The 17429-nt window shown below is 37.4% G+C and overlaps 1 protein-coding gene across 4 annotated transcripts in view; it reads right to left on the bottom strand.

Annotated features, from left to right (window-relative positions):
• The window catches only part of GLRB (glycine receptor beta), a 97525-nt gene that overhangs the window by 9731 nt on the left and 70365 nt on the right, over window positions 1-17429 (bottom strand). For 2 of the 4 annotated variants that reach the window (XM_016952446.4, XM_016952447.4), the window contains exons 9-10: window positions 14594-14728; window positions 9350-9642 (exon numbers count right to left, since the gene is read on the bottom strand). The exons of 1 other annotated variant lie outside the window; for it this stretch is intronic. In XM_016952446.4, the coding sequence (XP_016807935.1) occupies window positions 9350-9642; window positions 14594-14728 (428 nt within the window). The remainder of the gene's footprint in view (window positions 1-9349; window positions 9643-14593; window positions 14729-17429) is intronic. One more of the 4 variants, XM_517504.8, reaches the window with a different exon arrangement.

The raw sequence follows: 17429 nt of genomic DNA, 5'->3' as shown, positions 1-17429 counted from the left end.
GGAGAATGACTTTGACAAGTTGAGAGAAGAAGGCTTCAGACGATCGGTGGTAATAAACTTCTCTGAGCTAAAGGAGGATGTTCAAACCCATTGCAAAGAAGCTAAAAACCTTGAAAAAAGACTAGATGAATGGTTAACTAAAATAAACAGTGTAGAGAAATCCTTAAATGACCTGATGGAGCTGGAAACCATGGCACGAGAACTACGTGATGCATTCACAAGCTTCAGTTGCCGATTTGATCAACTGGAAGAAAGGGTATCAGTGATTGAAGATCAAATGAAGGAAATGAAGCGAGAAGAGAAGTTTAGATAAGAAAGAGTAAAAACAAATGAACAAAGCCTCCAAGAAATATGGGACTATGTGAAAAGACCAAATCTACGTCTGATTGGTGTACCTGAAAGTGACGGGGAGGATGGAAACAAGTTGGAAAACACTCTGCAGGATATTATCCAGGAGAACTTCCCCAACCTAGCAGGGCAGGCCAACATTCAAATTCAGGAAATACAGAGAATGCCACAAAGATACTCCACGAGAAGAGCAACTCCAAGACACATAATTGTCAGATTCACTAAAGTTTAAATGAAGGAAAAAATGTTAAGGGCAGCCAGAGAGAAAGGTCAGATTACCCACAAAGGGAAGCCCATCAGACTAACAGCGGATCTCTTGGCAGAAACTCTACAAGCTAGAAGAGAGTGGGGGCCAATAGTCAACATTCTTAAAGAAAAGAATTTTCAACCCAGAATTTCATATCCAGCCAAACTAAGCTTCATAAGTGAAGGAGAAATAAAATACTTTACAGACAAGCAAATGCTGAGAGATTTTGTCACCACCAGGCCTGCCCTAAAAGAGCTCCTGAAGAAAGCACTAAACATGGAAAGGAACAACCTGTACCAGCCACTGCAAAAACATACTGAATTGTAAAGACCATCAATGCTAGGAAGAAACTGCATCAGATAATGAGCAAAACAACCAGCTAACATCATAATGACAGGATCAAATTCACACATAACAATATTAACCTTAAATGTAAATGGGCTAAATGCTCCAATTAAAAGACACAGACTGGTAAATTGCATAAAGAGTCAAGACCCATCAGTGTGCTGTATTCAGGAGACCCATCTCATGTGCAGAGACACACATAGGTTCAAAATAAAGGGAAGGAGGAAGATCCACCAAGCAAATGGAAAACCAAAAAAGCAGGAGTTGCAATCATAGTCTCTGATAAAACAGACTTAAACCAACAAAGATCAAAAGAGACAAAGAAAGCCATTACATAATGGTAAAGGGATCAATTCAACAAGAAGAGCTAACTATCCTGAATATATAGGCACCCAATACAGAAGCACCCAGATTCATAAAGCAAGCCTTTAGAGACCTACAAAGAGACTTAGACTCCCACATAATAAGAATGGGAGAATTTAACACCCCACTGTCAACATGAGACAGATCAACGACACAGAAAGATAACAAAGATATCCAGGAATTGAACTCAGCTCTGCACCAAGCGGGCCTAATAGACAGCTACAGAACTCCCCACCCCAAATCAACAGAGTATACATTCTTCTCAGCACCACATCACACTTATTCCAAAATTGTCTACATAGTTGGAAGTAAAGCACTCCTCAGCAAATGTAAAATAACAGAAATTATAACAAACTGTCTCTCAGACCACAGTGCAATCAAACTAGAACTCAGGATTAAGAAACTCACTCAAAACTGCTCAACTACATGGAAACTGAACAACCTGCTCCTGAATGACTACTGGATACATAACGAAATGAAGGCAGAAATAAAGATGTTCTTTGAAACCAATGAGAACAAAGACACAACATACCAGAATCTCTGGGACACATTTAAAGCAGTGTGTAGAGGGAAATTTATAGCACTAAATGCCCACAAGATAAAGCAGGAAGATCTAAAATTGACACCCTAACATCACAATTAAAAGAACTAGAGAAGCAAGAGCAAACACATTCAAAAGCTAGCAGAAGGCAAGACATAACTAAGATCAGAGCAGAACTGAAGGAGACAGAGGCACAAAAAACTCTTCAAAAATCAATGAATCTAGGAGCTGGTTTTTTGAAAAGATGAACAAAATCGATAGACCACTAGCAAGACTAATAAAGAAGAAAAGAGAGAAGAATGAAACAGATGCAATAAAAAGTGATAAAGGGTATATCACCACCGATCCCACAGAAATACAAACTACCATCAGAGAATACTATAAACACCTCTACACAAATAAACTAGAAAATCTAGAAGAAATGGATAAATTCCTCGACACACACACCCTCCCAAGGCTAAACCAGGAAGAAGTTGAATCCCTGAATAGAACAATAGCAGATTCTGAAATTGAGGCAATAATTAATAGCCTACCAACCAAAAAAAGTCCAGGACCAGATGGATTCACAGCCAAATTCTACCAGAGGTACAAAGAGGAGTTGGTACTATTCCTTCTGAAACTATTCCAATCAACAGAAAAAGAGGGAATCCTCCCTCATTCATTTAATGAGGCCAACATCATCCTGATACCAAAGCCTGGCAGAGCCACAACAAAAAAAGAGAATTTTAGATGAATATCCCTGATGAACATCGATGCCAAAATCCTCAATAAAATACTGGCAAACCGAATCCAGCAGCATATCAAAAAGGTTATCCACCACGATCACATTGGCCTCATCCCTGGGATGCAAGGCTGGTTCAAGATATGCAAACCAATAAATGTAATCCATCCTATAAACAGAACCAAAGACAAAAACCAGATGATTATCTCAATAGATGCAGAAAAGGCCTTCAACAAAATTCAACAGCCTTCATGCTAAAAACTCTCAATAAATTAGGTATTGATGGGACATATCTCAAAATAATAAGAGCTATTTATGACAAATCCACAGCCCAATATCATACTCAATGGGCAAAAACTGAAAGCATTCCCTTTGAAAACTGGCACAAGACAGGGATGCCCTCTCTTAGCATTCCTATTCAACATAGTGTTGGAAGTTCTGGCCAAGGCAATCAAGCAGGAGAAAGAAATAAAAGGTAGTCAATTAGGAAAAGAGGAAGTCAAGTTGTCCCTGTTTGCAGATGACATGATTGTATATTTAGAAAACCCCATTGTCTCAGCCCAAAATCTCCTTAAGCTGATAAGCAACTTCAGCAAAGTCTCAGGATACAAAATCTATGTGCAAAAATCACAAGCATTCCTATACACCAATAACAGAAAAACAGAGAGCCAAATCATGAGCGAACTCCCATTCACAATTGCTTCAAAGAGAATAAAATACCTAGGAATCCAACTTACAAGGGATGTGGAGGACCTCTTCAAGAGGAACTACGAACTACTGCTCAAGGAAATAAAAGAGGATACAAACAAATGGAAGAACAGTCCATGCTCATGGATAGGAAGAATCAATATCGTGAAAACGGCTATACTGCCCAAAGTAATTTATAGATTCAATGCCATCCCCATCAAGCTAGCAATGACTTTCTTCATAGAATTGGAAAAAACTACTTTGAAGGTCATATGGAACCTAAAAAGAGCCTGCATTGCCAAGACAATCCTAAGCAAAAAGAACAAAGCTGGAGGCATCACGCTACCTGACTTCAAACTCTACTACAAGGCTACAGTAACCAAAACAGCATGGTACTGGTACCAAAACAGAGATATAGACCAACGGAACAGAATAGAGCCCTTGGAAATAATACCACACATCTACAACCATCTGATCTTTGACAAACCTGACAAAAACAAGAAATAAGGAAATGAATCTCTATTTAATAAATGGTGCTGGGAAAACTGGCTAGCCACATGTGGAAAGCTGAAACTGGATCCCTTCCTTACACCTTATACAAAAATTAATTCATGATGGATTAAGACTTAAATGTTAGACCTAAAATCATAAAAACTCTAGAAGAAAACCTAGGCAATACCATTCAGGACATAGGCACGAGCAATGACTTCATGACTAAAACACCAAAAGCAATGGCAACAAAAGCCAAAATTGACAAATGGGATCTAATTACACTAAAGAGCTTCTGCACAGCAAAAGAAACCACCGTCAGAGTGAACAGGCAACCTACAGAATGGGAGAAAATTTTTACAATCTACCCATCTGACAAAGGGCTAATATCCGGGATCTACAAAGAACTGAAACAAATTTACAAGAAAAAAAAACCCATCAAAAAGTGGGCAAAGGATATGAACAGACACTTCTTAAAAGAAGACAATTATGCAGCCAACAGACACATGAAAAAATGCTCATCATAACTGGTCATCAGAGAAATGCAAATCAAAACCACAATGAGATACCATTTCACACCAGTTAGAATGGTGATCATTAAAGTCAAGAAACAACAGGTGCTGGAGAGGATGTGGAGAAATAGGAATGCTTTTACACTGTTGGTGGGACTGTAACTATTTCAACCATTGTAGAAGACAGTGTGGCAATTCCTCAAGGATCTAGAACTAGAAATACCATTTGACCCAGCCATCTCATTACTGGGCATATATGTAAAGGATTATAAATCATGCTGCTATAAAGACACATGCACACATATGTTTATTGCGGCACTATTCACATTAGCAAAGACTTGGAACCAACCCATATGTCCATCAATGATAGACTGGATTAAGAAAATGTGGCACACATACACCATGGAATACTATGCAGCCATAAAAAGGATGAGTTCATGTCCTATGTAGGGACACGGATGAAGCTGGAAACAATCATTCTGAGCAAACTACCGCAAAGACAGAACACCAAACACCGCATGTTCTCACTCATAGGTGGGAATTGAACAATGAGATCACTTGGACACAGGGTAGGGAACGTCACACACCAGGGCCTGTCGTGGGGTGGGGGGAGCGGGGAGAGATAGCATTAGGAGATATACCTAATGTAAATGATGAGTTAACGGGTGCAGCACACCAACATGGCACATGTATACATATGTAACAAACCTGCACATTGTGCACATGTACCCTAGAATTTAAAGTGTAATAATTAAAAGTCTGTGATGAGGCAGCCGGATCCACACTGAAGTATAGTGTCAAGTGGTGATTGAGGACTTCCATCACTGTAGACCAGTAACAAGGCCCTGATCCCTGCCATAGTGTCTGTGGAAACTATGTAGGGAGTATGGACTTAAACCTACACCCAGCAGTAACAAGAGGCTCCTCCTCTTCTACGCTGAGGTGACATCACAGGGGGCCCTGGAGGGTCAGGACTTTCACCAACACCAATTGGTTAGGAAGGCAACCCCTGCTGCTGTGTTGGTAGAGACAACATGGGGAACTGGTGACCCCCAATCCTGCCCAGCAGTATCAAGGAGCTCTACCCTGACGAAGTGGGAAACCTGGACTTGTACCTCCGCTTGGAAGTAATGAAGCAGCACTCATCCTTCCCCTGACAGAATAGAGCCAGAGAAAGCAAGTTAAAACAGAAGGCTTAAACATGATTTGGAGTCTCATAATGTAATATCAAAATGTCCAAGTTTCAATACAAAATCACTCATCATACAAAAAACTGGGAAAGATCTCAAACTGTATAACAAAAGATTTCAAACTGTGCAACAACAATCTGAGAATTCTGAGAAATCTGAGAAAGATATTACAACATTCATGATAAAAATTATTCAGTGACCAATTATGAACATGATTGGAACAAATGAAAAAAATACACACATACCAAATGGAAACTGTAAAACTCATAGATTAGACCAACAGGAAAATGTAAAGGGCAGAGGAAAAAAATCAGTGTACTGGGAGATTACAGAAGACATTGTCCAAGAAGTCCCAGCCAGGGCAACCAGGTAAGAGAAAGAAATAAAGGGCGTCCGAATTAGAAAAGAGGAAGTCAGATTATTGCTGTTCAACAATGATGTGACTGTTTACCTAGAAAGCCCTAGAGACTCCTCCAAAAGACTCCTAGATTTGATAAACGAATTCAGTAAAGTCTACAAAATCAATGTACAAAGTTACAAAATCAATGTACACAAATCAGTAGTACTGCTATACACCAACAATGACCAAGTTGAGAATCAAATTAAGAACTCAATTTCTCTTAGAAAGTAGCAAAAAAATTAGAATACCCTTACACAAACAAATGGAAACACATCCCATACTCATGGATTGGAATAATCAATATCATGAAAATGACCATGCTGCCCAAAGCAATCTATAGATTCAATGTAATTTCTATCAAAATGCCAACATCATTTTTCACAGAATTAGAGAAAACAACCCTAAAACTCATACGGAACTAAAAAAGAGCCTGAATAGCCAAAGCAATCATAAGAAAAAATAATAAATGTCCAAGTTTCACATTTTATACAAGGGACTTGAGCATTAGCAAACCTTGGTATCTGATAAGAGTCCTAAAACCAGTCTCCTACAGTACCCAGGGACAATTCTATCACAAATCTAGCATTTGTGTTATTGGAGTCTTGAAAAGAGAAGAGTGAGGGCAAGGCAGGAAAAGTGCACAAAGAAATAATTAATAGCTGAAAACTCCAAATTTGGCAAGAAACATACACCTACATTTTCAACAAGCTGAGAAAAATCCCAAACAAGATCAACTCAAAGAAATCCACACAGAGACATGTCATAATTAAACTTCTGATCGTTACTCGACCAAAAGACCAAACAACTTTTTGAAAGCATCCAGAGATAAGTGACACTTTACCTACAGGGGAAAAGCAATTAGAACAATCAGTTTTCATCAGAAGCCATGGAGGCCAGAAGGAAGTGAACACAATACTTTTTAGGCACTAAAAGAAATGCATATAGAATTGTAACCTTACAATCCTACATCTAGAGAAAATATCCTTCAACAATGAAGGAGAAATCAAGACATTCTCAGATAAAGGGAAAGTGAAAAAAATGTGTCACCTGCAGACCTATCCAAAAATGGGTAAAGGAAATTCCCGAAAAGGCATGGTGGCTCATGCCTGTATTCCCAGCACTTTTGGGAGGCTGAAGCAGGTGGATCACTTGAGGCCAGGAATTTGAGACCAGTCTGGCCAACATGAGGAAACCCTGTCTCTACTAAAAATATAAAACTTAGCCAAGCGTGGTGTGGCACACACCTGTGGTCCCAACTAATTGGGAGGCTTAGGTGGGAGGATTGCTTGAATCCAGGAGGTGGAGGTTGCATGAGCTGAGATCATGCCACTGCACCCCAGTCTGGGTGACAGAGTGAGACTCTGCCTCAAAAACAAAAAACAAGGAAATTCTCTAAACAGAAAATAATAAAAGAGATATAACCTTGGAATATATGAAGATGAAAGAAAAACATAGCAAAAATATACAATAACATTTTCTTCTCCTGGAGTTTTCTAAATTATATTTGATGGTGATGCAAAAACTATAATGTGGCTCTAAATGTATGCAGAAGTATTTAAGACAATTATTAACATCAGCTTAAGGGATGAAAGAGAGGTAACGTTTTTAAACATCACAAAAACTAGCAAAATAATGACACTAGTAGATCGTGATGTTATGCATGCATAACTTATCCAGACCAACCACTAAAGAAGTTAAACAAAGAGATACACTTAAAAACAACATAGAAAGCTCAAAATGAAATTCTAAAAAAATGTTCAAGTAACCCACATTAAAAAAGGAAAAAGAGGGCCAAGTGCAGTGGCTCATGCCTGTAATCCCAGCACTTTGGGAGGCCAAGGTGGGTGGATCACCTGAGGTCAGGAGTTCAAGACCAACCTGACCAACATGGAGAAACCCCATCTCTACTGAAAATACAAAATTAGCCAGACATGGTGGCGGGCGCCTGTAATCCCAGCTACTCGGGAGGCTGAGGCAGGAGAATCGTTTGAACCTGAGAGGCAGATGTTGCGGTGAGCCGAGATCACGCCATTGCACTCCAGCCTGGGCAACAAGAGTGAAACTCCATCTCAAAAAAAAAAAAAAAAAAAAGGAAAAAGAAGATAGAGAAACAAAAACCAAAATAAACAAAACAAAGAAAAATAAAACATAGAGTAAAGCCTTACTATATCAATAATTATGTTAAATGGAAGTCATCTAAATATACCAATTCAAACATAAGAGAATGGCAGAGCAGTTTAAATACCAAACACCAACTATATGTTGTCTACAAGAAACTCACTTCAAATATAATGATATAGAAATAATGGATGTAGAAGTATGAAAAAGATATATTGAGGACATCTTTAAGGCCAAGATAGTGCTGGATTAATGCAAATTTTATCCTTATTCTTCATGAAAGGCATAAAAGGGTTCTAAGGCCTCAAGAAGCCTCCCTGAAGGTTTCAGCTAAGTATTTGCAGAGGGTCTTGGCTTTAGGCTCAGAAAATGAGTATAAATGACTTAAACAGTTTTTTAAAGGCCACAGGCAGCACCATACAAGCATGGTTCCTTTGCTTCTGCATCTAAGAACCACATGCGCTCTACTAGTCTAGCATTCTAGGTAAGGGGACTAGTGGTGATTAACAAACTGATGGAGTAATTGTGGGACCAGAGGAAAAGCACGGAAGGTAAGATTTTCAAGATTGTATGATGGAATGGACCTATTGGTCTTCTGTGGAATTTACTGCTCTTAGCTCAATGGAAATGGTCTTCTGGTTGACTGGTCCACCCATCCAGAGGGCATCAATGAGGGGCACATTGCGGTAAATGGACAGCTAACCTCAATCCTTTACACAGCCTGGCACGTTGAGATTTACCATTGCCCACTATTCTTAAACCCATAATTAATTGACAAGGCAGGGTTATGGGGTAAAATCTTAAATATTCCTTCTCCTGCCACTCACTGCTGGGAGGGACAGATTCCTAACTGCAGGCATCGTTTCCCTGAGCCAGACATCCAATAAAGAAGTAGCCTGCCTGACATGCTCCATGTGAAGCTCTCTAATGTAATGGGGAATGGTGGGTGATTTAATCATGAGCATGGGCTTCTCCAAGCCTTTTTATGTAAGGCAGATGATCAGAGATGCCCCACAGTCCTTGGGCCTTTCATTAAGATACATCGAATGAGAAACAATAGGAAGGTCTGTGCTCCATCCAGCAAGGTCTCCATATTCAATGGTGACCATCAAAGCAGAGTTGAATCCTTAAACTCAGTGCAAAGTCCTCAAAAAATTTAATAAGGCATTACTTTTTTCCTTAAGTGGTAATTTGACCTAAACGTTCTGAATGTTTTCTAAAAAGCACGTTTCCCAAAAATTGTGTTGTGCTCAGTTTGTTTTCATCTGTGAGAGAAAAACAAGCAAATGCCAATTCCATCAAAACTTGTCACATACACAAAGGTGTCTCTCTCTTGACACTATGAAGAGGTTGGGGGAAATGATTTCATGGGATAATTTTATCCTTACCTGCAAAGTGCTAATATGAACAGGAGTCCCTGTTCCATTCACAGTATTCTTTTTAGCCGCATTTCCACCTTTTCCATCTGCTTGCTCAGCCTTAGCAATTCTGGCTTTTTCAGCTTCAACCCTTTTGGGGTTGTTCAGCATCACCTGGACAACTGCATACTCCACCAGGGAAGCAAACCCAAAGAGAAGGCAAGCAATAAGCCAAACATCAAGAGCCTTCACATAGGAAACTTTGGGAAGCTCAGCGGCAAGGGTTGTGCACTCAGAGGCCAAGCTGAGGACTGAGAAGATACCTACAGAAACAGAAAGAGGAATGAAAGTTGCTTTTTATCCCTATGAGATGTTCTGCGGTCATTACTCTTTGACTAAATCCGTCTCCAGTAACTTCCAATGACCCATGAACAATTTGTCAGGTCCCCTTAAAGCTCAAAGACTAGAAGAAATAATAGGTACATGCCTTTTCTGTAAGGACTATTGACTATGATTGAGGATTTTGTAAATACTTAGGATTTTAAAAAATAAATAGAAATTTAAACCAGGTTATAAAAATATAATTTGGACCTGTTTTCAATATTAAAGATGGCTAAAACTATTGTATAGTATCTCTGAGGAGGCCACAGAGCTCTCTTATGAGACAGATTATGTATGTTATTTTTCAGCTTTGTTTGAGAAAGATTTCAGTTATAGAGCTGAGGTTTGTCCCCATGAGCAACTAAATCAGAGCAAGAACAGAACATATAAAGCAATGTTTTGATAAGGTTCATAATTAAAAAAAACTAATAGAAAAGAAACAGCAGGAAATATTCCTGTTTAGGGAAAGCATATGATTCCAGATTTCCAAAGAAAGGTATGAAGGTCTGCTCCATGTAATGGTAACCCTTCAATGAAAGCTAACACATTATATACTAATTTAAGTCAAGTAATTGTCTGACTCCAAAGAAGAATTGCAATAATTTATTGCTCTCTTTCTCTTCCCAATTGCCACTCTCCCTCCCATTCCTCTCTCTTTTTCCTTTCCTTCGTATTTTCAAGAGAGAAGATGATGAAATATATTTTATAGTTATAACCTATTGGCATGGGCTACCAGGAACATGCTGAGTCAGAAAAGGAACCTCATTCAGTGTCAAGGGAGACTCACTTTACTTGAAATAGAAAACAGATCTGACTTGGCTCTGTGAGTCCATCTCACACACTGGGTTGAGTATAATTTTTTCTTCTTAGATTTGGCCACTTATGAGAATTAATGTATATATATCACCATAATAATTAAATGTCTACTTGGCTCTCTTTTCCCTTCCCATGAAATTATAAACACTATATTAGTATTAATAATCAGTTAAACATTGAAAAATATATCAATTGCATCATTTCAGAAGCTTCTGAAAAGTGTTTTTTGCATTCAAGAACCTAAGATACTCTCTATTAGAAGGAAACACGTTAAGCAAATATAACTTCTGCAGATGAAAACAATATTCAATATATAACAACTTGATAAGCTCCTAGTTTACTTTTACTATAATTATCCTCGGCCCTAAGGAAAACTAAAAACTAATTAAGAGAATTATATTTTAAAAGTTAATGTAGGTCTTACATTAACTGTCTCTCAGACCACAGTGCAATCAAACTGTGGTCAAAAGTGGAAAGTAACATAAAAATCCAAGACCTTATCAATTACTGCCCTAAACTACAGTTGATTATAGCCATGGGAATTAACTTGGCAAACTGTCATTCTAAGTTAATTTTTCTATTCTTTGCCAAATTTTGTGAGTCAAATTACCAATCAAAAACAAGCCTAACTTATTTCCTTGAGATAAACTATTTTGACACTATCCTCCCTGTTTCCATAGCATTTCATGCTGATTAATAACCTAGAAGATATTAAATTTTAGTAAGCTTAGCTGTATACCTGAATATTTATCCTGATAGATTAGAAACTTTATGATGAAATAGAGAATAATTTCAGATTATAGAAGGCCTTCAGAGTTCTGTAGTGGCTTTTTATACCATGTTTGGTAGAGAATATTCAGAAATTTGGAATTAAGGAAAGAGAAATTACATTATCAAAAGAATACTTAAGTAGCATTACTTTGGTGTGGATATACAAAATAGACTGAGAAAGAAAATTAGTAGTTGGGGAAACAAAGTATAAGGAAATGAAGGCCTAGGTTATGATAGGACAGATGTGAAAAAAAATAGAGAAAACATTTGAAAAGAGTTACTGATTCAAGGAAGAAGGAAAAAATTGAGACAAAGTTATGAACAGGATGACTGGAAGAATTTCCGTAAAAAAGATGGGGAAGGGGCCTATAGAAAAGAAGATGACTTTGTCAGGAAAACATTGAAAGATTAGATAAAGGCCAAGGAACAAAGAACCGATGATCATGACACAGCACAGTGCACCTGGGAATCTGAAAGAACTTTTTGAAAAGATTAGCCAATATCATTCAGATAGATGTCTGAAAAGAGAGAGGACTTTGTGAGGTAAAGATGTTTTGGTGTCAGAAAAGGGGGACTGATTGAAGAAACAGATGAAAGGATTGTCTTTAAAAGGTGTGACAGAATATTTATAGATTTTGGAGGGAAAAGGGGAGTATTCATAATTCCACACATTCGGTTAGAAACAATGGTAGTGAATTCAAGACTTTTATCATATCAGATATAAGAAGGAAAGTTGAAGAAGTTAAGAAGAAGAAAGTGAACACACACTATGTGCCTTATCTTTGGAAAATCATATTATAATAGAAAACACCTATTAGCATTTTCTATCTAAAAATAAGAAATCTGAGCAAATAATGCTACTTTGTAAAAATACTTTAGCATTATCATAATATAGCCTTATATAGCATATATCAAATAAGCTATATAAGGAGGTTGAAGTGAGCAAAATCTTCCATAAACAAGTCAGAGTTGAAGTTATTTAGCTCATCAACATGGAGACAGATTGTATAATGATAAAATCATCTCAATTTTTCAAGATATATACAGTAACCTCTATGATTGTCTATGGAATGTCCACAGATTTCTTGTCCATCCAATCACAGAGGAAGAATCTGCAAAATAATTCCCTAACAGCATATATACTAGGAATGTATTGGTGAAAAGAGAAAAATTGAAAACTAGAAAAAGAAAAGAGAAGAAAAAATAAGGAAAGAAAAGAGAGGAAGAAAGAAAGGAAAAGAAAAGAAATGGAAGGCAGAGACAGTATGGCATTTGCTATTAATAACCAATGCCATGAATCAACAGAGCAGGTCAAGGAGCAATTGCAAGTGCACACATGCCAACTCCTGTCTCAACTCCAAATAATTTATCTCATACTGTGATAATCACCAAATTTGTACATTTGAAATTGTTGTTAATAAAATGAAAATTCATTTAAAAGTACTACTATTAATAAATTATATTAGCATATTATCATTTCATAATTTTTAGTTAAAGAATACTAAAAGGAAAGGGAACTTTGACCCAAATTATTAATCTTTTTGCATTTATAATTGAAAGTTATTTGTTAAAAAAGGTATTCCCTTTAGCAGAAACTAAAGTATTTTGTGTAACAGAAAAAGATACAGTATAGTTTACTTAGTTAAGAGTATTACAAAACATTACTTCAATAGTTCCGTGCATAGATCCTTCCATACTTGGAGAAATAGCTTAAGACAAAAGTCCTTACCTAAAATTCTCCAGGGAATCTTTGATGTTTGTTAACAATGGGGAAAGTTAATCACAAAAAGGCTGGGTGAAAAATAAAAGTAGAATACAAAACTAATTTTTTAAAAAAGCAAAATGAATCTAGGGCAATTTAAAGTAATTACTTTATGCTCTTTATAGTCTGCTAACTTTTAGAACATAAAAACTACAGGCCATAACAAAAGAGACTGGTAAACTTATTTATTTAATCCTTTGGGAGAATGTAGGGGAAAAATAGTAGAGTAAGGAAAGATATGCAGAATCAAAACAGCTGTATTAACTGGATATCCTGAAATTTAGTCTGAGTCAGTATTATTTCCTTTTCTTTTTAGATAAAATTATAATTTAGGGTCTAATAACAGACCTTCCGAATACCTGCAGCGTAATTCCATAATTATAATTGGAGATCTTAACATCTCTCACCAATAACAATAACTACACAAAAGAGATAAAAGATTTCAACAGAGCTACTAACCAACTTGACGGTAATGATACTTACAGAACACAACAACAAACAATGACTAATACACACTGCACGTGCACATGGTGTTTACCAGGAGGCATATGCTAGAATGGGCTGTTTAAAAAAAATCTCAACACACATAAAATAATTGAAATCCATGAGTATATTCTCTGACAAAGATGGAATTAAGTTAGAAAGCAATCACATTCAGGTACCCAGAAAAACTCTACATTTCTAAAGAATCCATGGGCCAAAGAAGAAATCACAAGATAAGTTATGAAATATTTCACCTGAAAGATGAAAATACAATATACCAAAATTTGTGTACTGAAGTTAAAGCAATGCTTACAGAGAAATTTATGACTGTAAATGTTCATGTTAGAAAAGAAGATCTAAAACCAATTGTCTGAGTCCTACTTTCAGCAATTACAAAGAGATCAAATTAAATGCAAAGTAAGTAGAAAGGAAATAATAAACATAGCTAAAAATCAATAAAAAGGAAAATAAACAAATAGAGAAAATTAATGAGATAAAAGCTGGTGCTTTGAAAATATCGATAAAGTAAAAAATCCTTTAGCTTGAGTGATCAAGAAAATAAACAGAAAATTCACGTTTTAATAATATCAGGAATGAAAGATGGAACATTACTACTACAGCCTAACATTAAAAGGAAAAGGGAGTACTATGAACACTTTTTGTTCTAGTAATTCACAACTCATCTAACATCTAGAAATCAATTGGTATAATTCAGCAAATAGGAGGAGGTAGCCCACACAACTGTTTAAATATCTACCCATCTACCTCCCTTTGTGTCAATATACTCTGCCTTCTCTTCTGATACTATGGACCAGGGATCAGCAAACTATGACCTGTAGGCCAATCTGACCCATCTATTTTATAAATAAAGTTTAGTTAGAACACATCCATACTTGTTCAGTTATATATTGTCTATGGCTGCTTTACCATAGAACATGTAAGAGCAGAGTTTAACGGAGTGACAGAAACCATATGGCCCACAAACCTCAAATGAAGGTTCATTGACTTTGTTGAAGTCAACCCTGATTCTACTCTCTGGCCTTCTATAGGAGTTTGCTTACCTTTGGGGCAAATGCATTTTGCTCTTAGCAAAGGGCAATATCTCCATTTCCTGGATCTCATCCCCTCTTCCTTTCTCAAGGTCGCTGCTCCTGCACTTTTTCCATCTCTCAGTTTTTCCTTCACTACTGGTTGTCCTTCATCAAAAACAAACTAAACATACTATGAATTCATCTACTAAAAAATGAAAACCACTTTCTTGACTTTTATTCTTACCCTAGCTATTTTCTTATTCTTTTTCTTTTTATAGTTAACAACCTCCAATGAGTTATGTATACTAAATATCTCCAATCCCCCCCTCATCTTCTTTCCTGAAGCCAGTCCAATCAGGCTTTCTTCTTCTCACTTCAAAGAAACTGTCCATGGACACCAATGACCTCCCCACCTCCTTTAATCTAATGGTAACCTTTAGCTCTAAAAGCCATTGATCCATGAACAGTTGGTTGATCACTTTCTTGACCTAGAAATACTTTGTCCACTTGACTTTTAGGAAACTGCATCATACTGGTTGTTCCTCATTATCTCAGTCCCTCTTAGATTTCTCTGCTTACACTCACTCCCCTGTGATTCCAACCAGAGATTGAAAACCAACTATATTTTGACAAAGTTTAAATTCCTACTCCAGTTTTGAAATTTCCAATTAAACCCAGACTTGCATATCCAACTGCCTATCTGATATCTCCACCTAACTGACATTGGAACCTTAACGTGTCTAAAGCAAAGCTCCTGGACTGCCCATCTTCTCAAAGCCACTGTATTTACTTGCACCTTTGCCCATCTCGGCTAAGGTCAATTTCATATTTCTAGTTTTTCATCCAAAATAATCTTGAAGTTAACCCTGATTCTACTTTCTTTAATCTCACATTCAACATACCTACAAATACCTTTTATCTCAACCTTCACTACCACCCATCATCTAATTTTTTTTTTTTGCGGGGGGAGGTGGGGGATGGAGTCTCACTCTGTTGCCCAGGCTGGAGTGCAGTAGTGCAATCTCAGCTCATTGAAACCTCTGAGACCCAGGTTCAAGCAATTTCTCAGTCCTCAGCCTCCCGAGTAACTGGGGTTACAGGTGTCCACCACCATGCCTGGCTAATTTTTTGCATTTTTGGTAGAGACGGGGTTTTACCATGTTGGCAAGGCTGGTCTCCAACTCCTGACCTCAGGTGATTTGCCCACCTTTGCCTCCCAAAGTGCTGGGATTACAGGGGTGAGCCACTGCTCTCAGCCCCATCATCAAATATTTATCAGCACCTGCACTGCTACTCACTAGACCAAATATTTACCTGAATTATTGCAATTGTCTCCTAACTGCTTTCCTTGCTTCTGCTCTTGCCCGAGGTCATTCTGTTCTCAACAAAGTAAGCAAAGAGATCTGGTTAAAATTTAAGTCAGATCATGTGTAAAAGCCTTTAGCGACTTTGTATTTCATGCTGAATAAAAACTAAAATCGGCCCGGTACAGTGGCTCACGCCTGTAATCCCAGCACTTTGGGAGGTCAAGAAGGGGAGATCACGAGGTCAGCAGTTTGATATCAGCCTGGCTGACATGGTGAAACCCTGTCTCTACTAAAAATACAAAAATTAGCTGGGCGTGGTGGTGGGTGCCTGTAATCCCAGCTACTCGGGAGGCTGAGGCAGGAGAATCACTTGAACCTGGGAGGTGGAGGCTGCAGTGAGCCAAGATCATGCCATTGTACTCCAGCCTGGGCAACAGAGCAAGACTCCATCAAAAAAAAAAAAAGCTCAAAATCATCAGGATTTTTCAGCAGATGCTACATAGTCCACCCCTCATTGCTGTTATCTTTCTGACCTCCTTTCCCACTATTCTCCCTTTGACTTGTTCTACTCCAGTCACAGTGGCCTCCTTGTTCCCCCAATGTCCAAGCATGCTCCTGCCTCAGGAATGCAGCCCAGATGATCACTGTCTGGCCCACTCTGTCCTAGAAATGACTCATTTCTTCACCTCCTTCTTGTCTCTATCCAGTATCACCCTCTCACTGAGGCCTTTCTAACAAACAGTTTGCTACCTCCAAACTTGCTATCTTACATCACTATCTTACATATGATATATTATATTTATTTGGTGCCTGTTTCTTCCCAATAACATATATACTCATTGAAGCTAAGAAGTGTTTTAATGCATTTTATTAACTATTTATTAGCTATTTATTTTGTTAACAACATCCCCATCTTTTTTAATAGTACCTAACACATAACACAAAACAAATATTTGCTGAAGGAATGAAAATATGTAGAACTGCTTTGCAAACTGTAAAGCAATATAAAAATGTAGCTCATTATTAACTCCTGAATGTGTAACATAGGCTTTCACTCATTTTCTTAATACTCCCTGGAGCTTCTTAGGTATTTTTTATCATCCCTATTGATATTTCAGCAGAGTTATTTTTAAAGAAGTTAAATCTGTTGTCCAACTTGTCACAGCTAGTAAATTCAGAACTGGCTTTCAAACCCAAGTTAACTCTAGAGACTGACTTTCAGCCATTGAACTTTCAGCCTGGATATTAAGTCACAGTCCTGATACTCAGGAACCTGGTATCAGAAGTCCTGCAATGAATGGAGATGAAAAATTCTTAAAGGATATGTCAGAAATTGAGATGTCTCCAAAGTAGTCTTGGAAGCCTGACATTTATATCACTGCATGAACATAAGAAACTTCTAATAAATAACAACAACAAAAATTATTTGAGAGAAATATATATTTTTGACAAGTCTAAGAATTTAAATTCAGGTTTTTTTGGTTATTTTTCCAGTAAATATAATACATGTAATAATACATAGTTTTTATCCATGATGAAATTTCTCACATTTTTGGTTA

This window comes from Pan troglodytes, chromosome 3, assembly GCF_028858775.2.
Source record: "Pan troglodytes isolate AG18354 chromosome 3, NHGRI_mPanTro3-v2.0_pri, whole genome shotgun sequence".
NCBI classification, from domain to species: Eukaryota; Metazoa; Chordata; class Mammalia; order Primates; family Hominidae; genus Pan; species Pan troglodytes.
The sequence above is the reverse complement of the archived record's forward strand: the minus strand, read 5'-3'. Positions and strand labels throughout refer to the sequence as shown.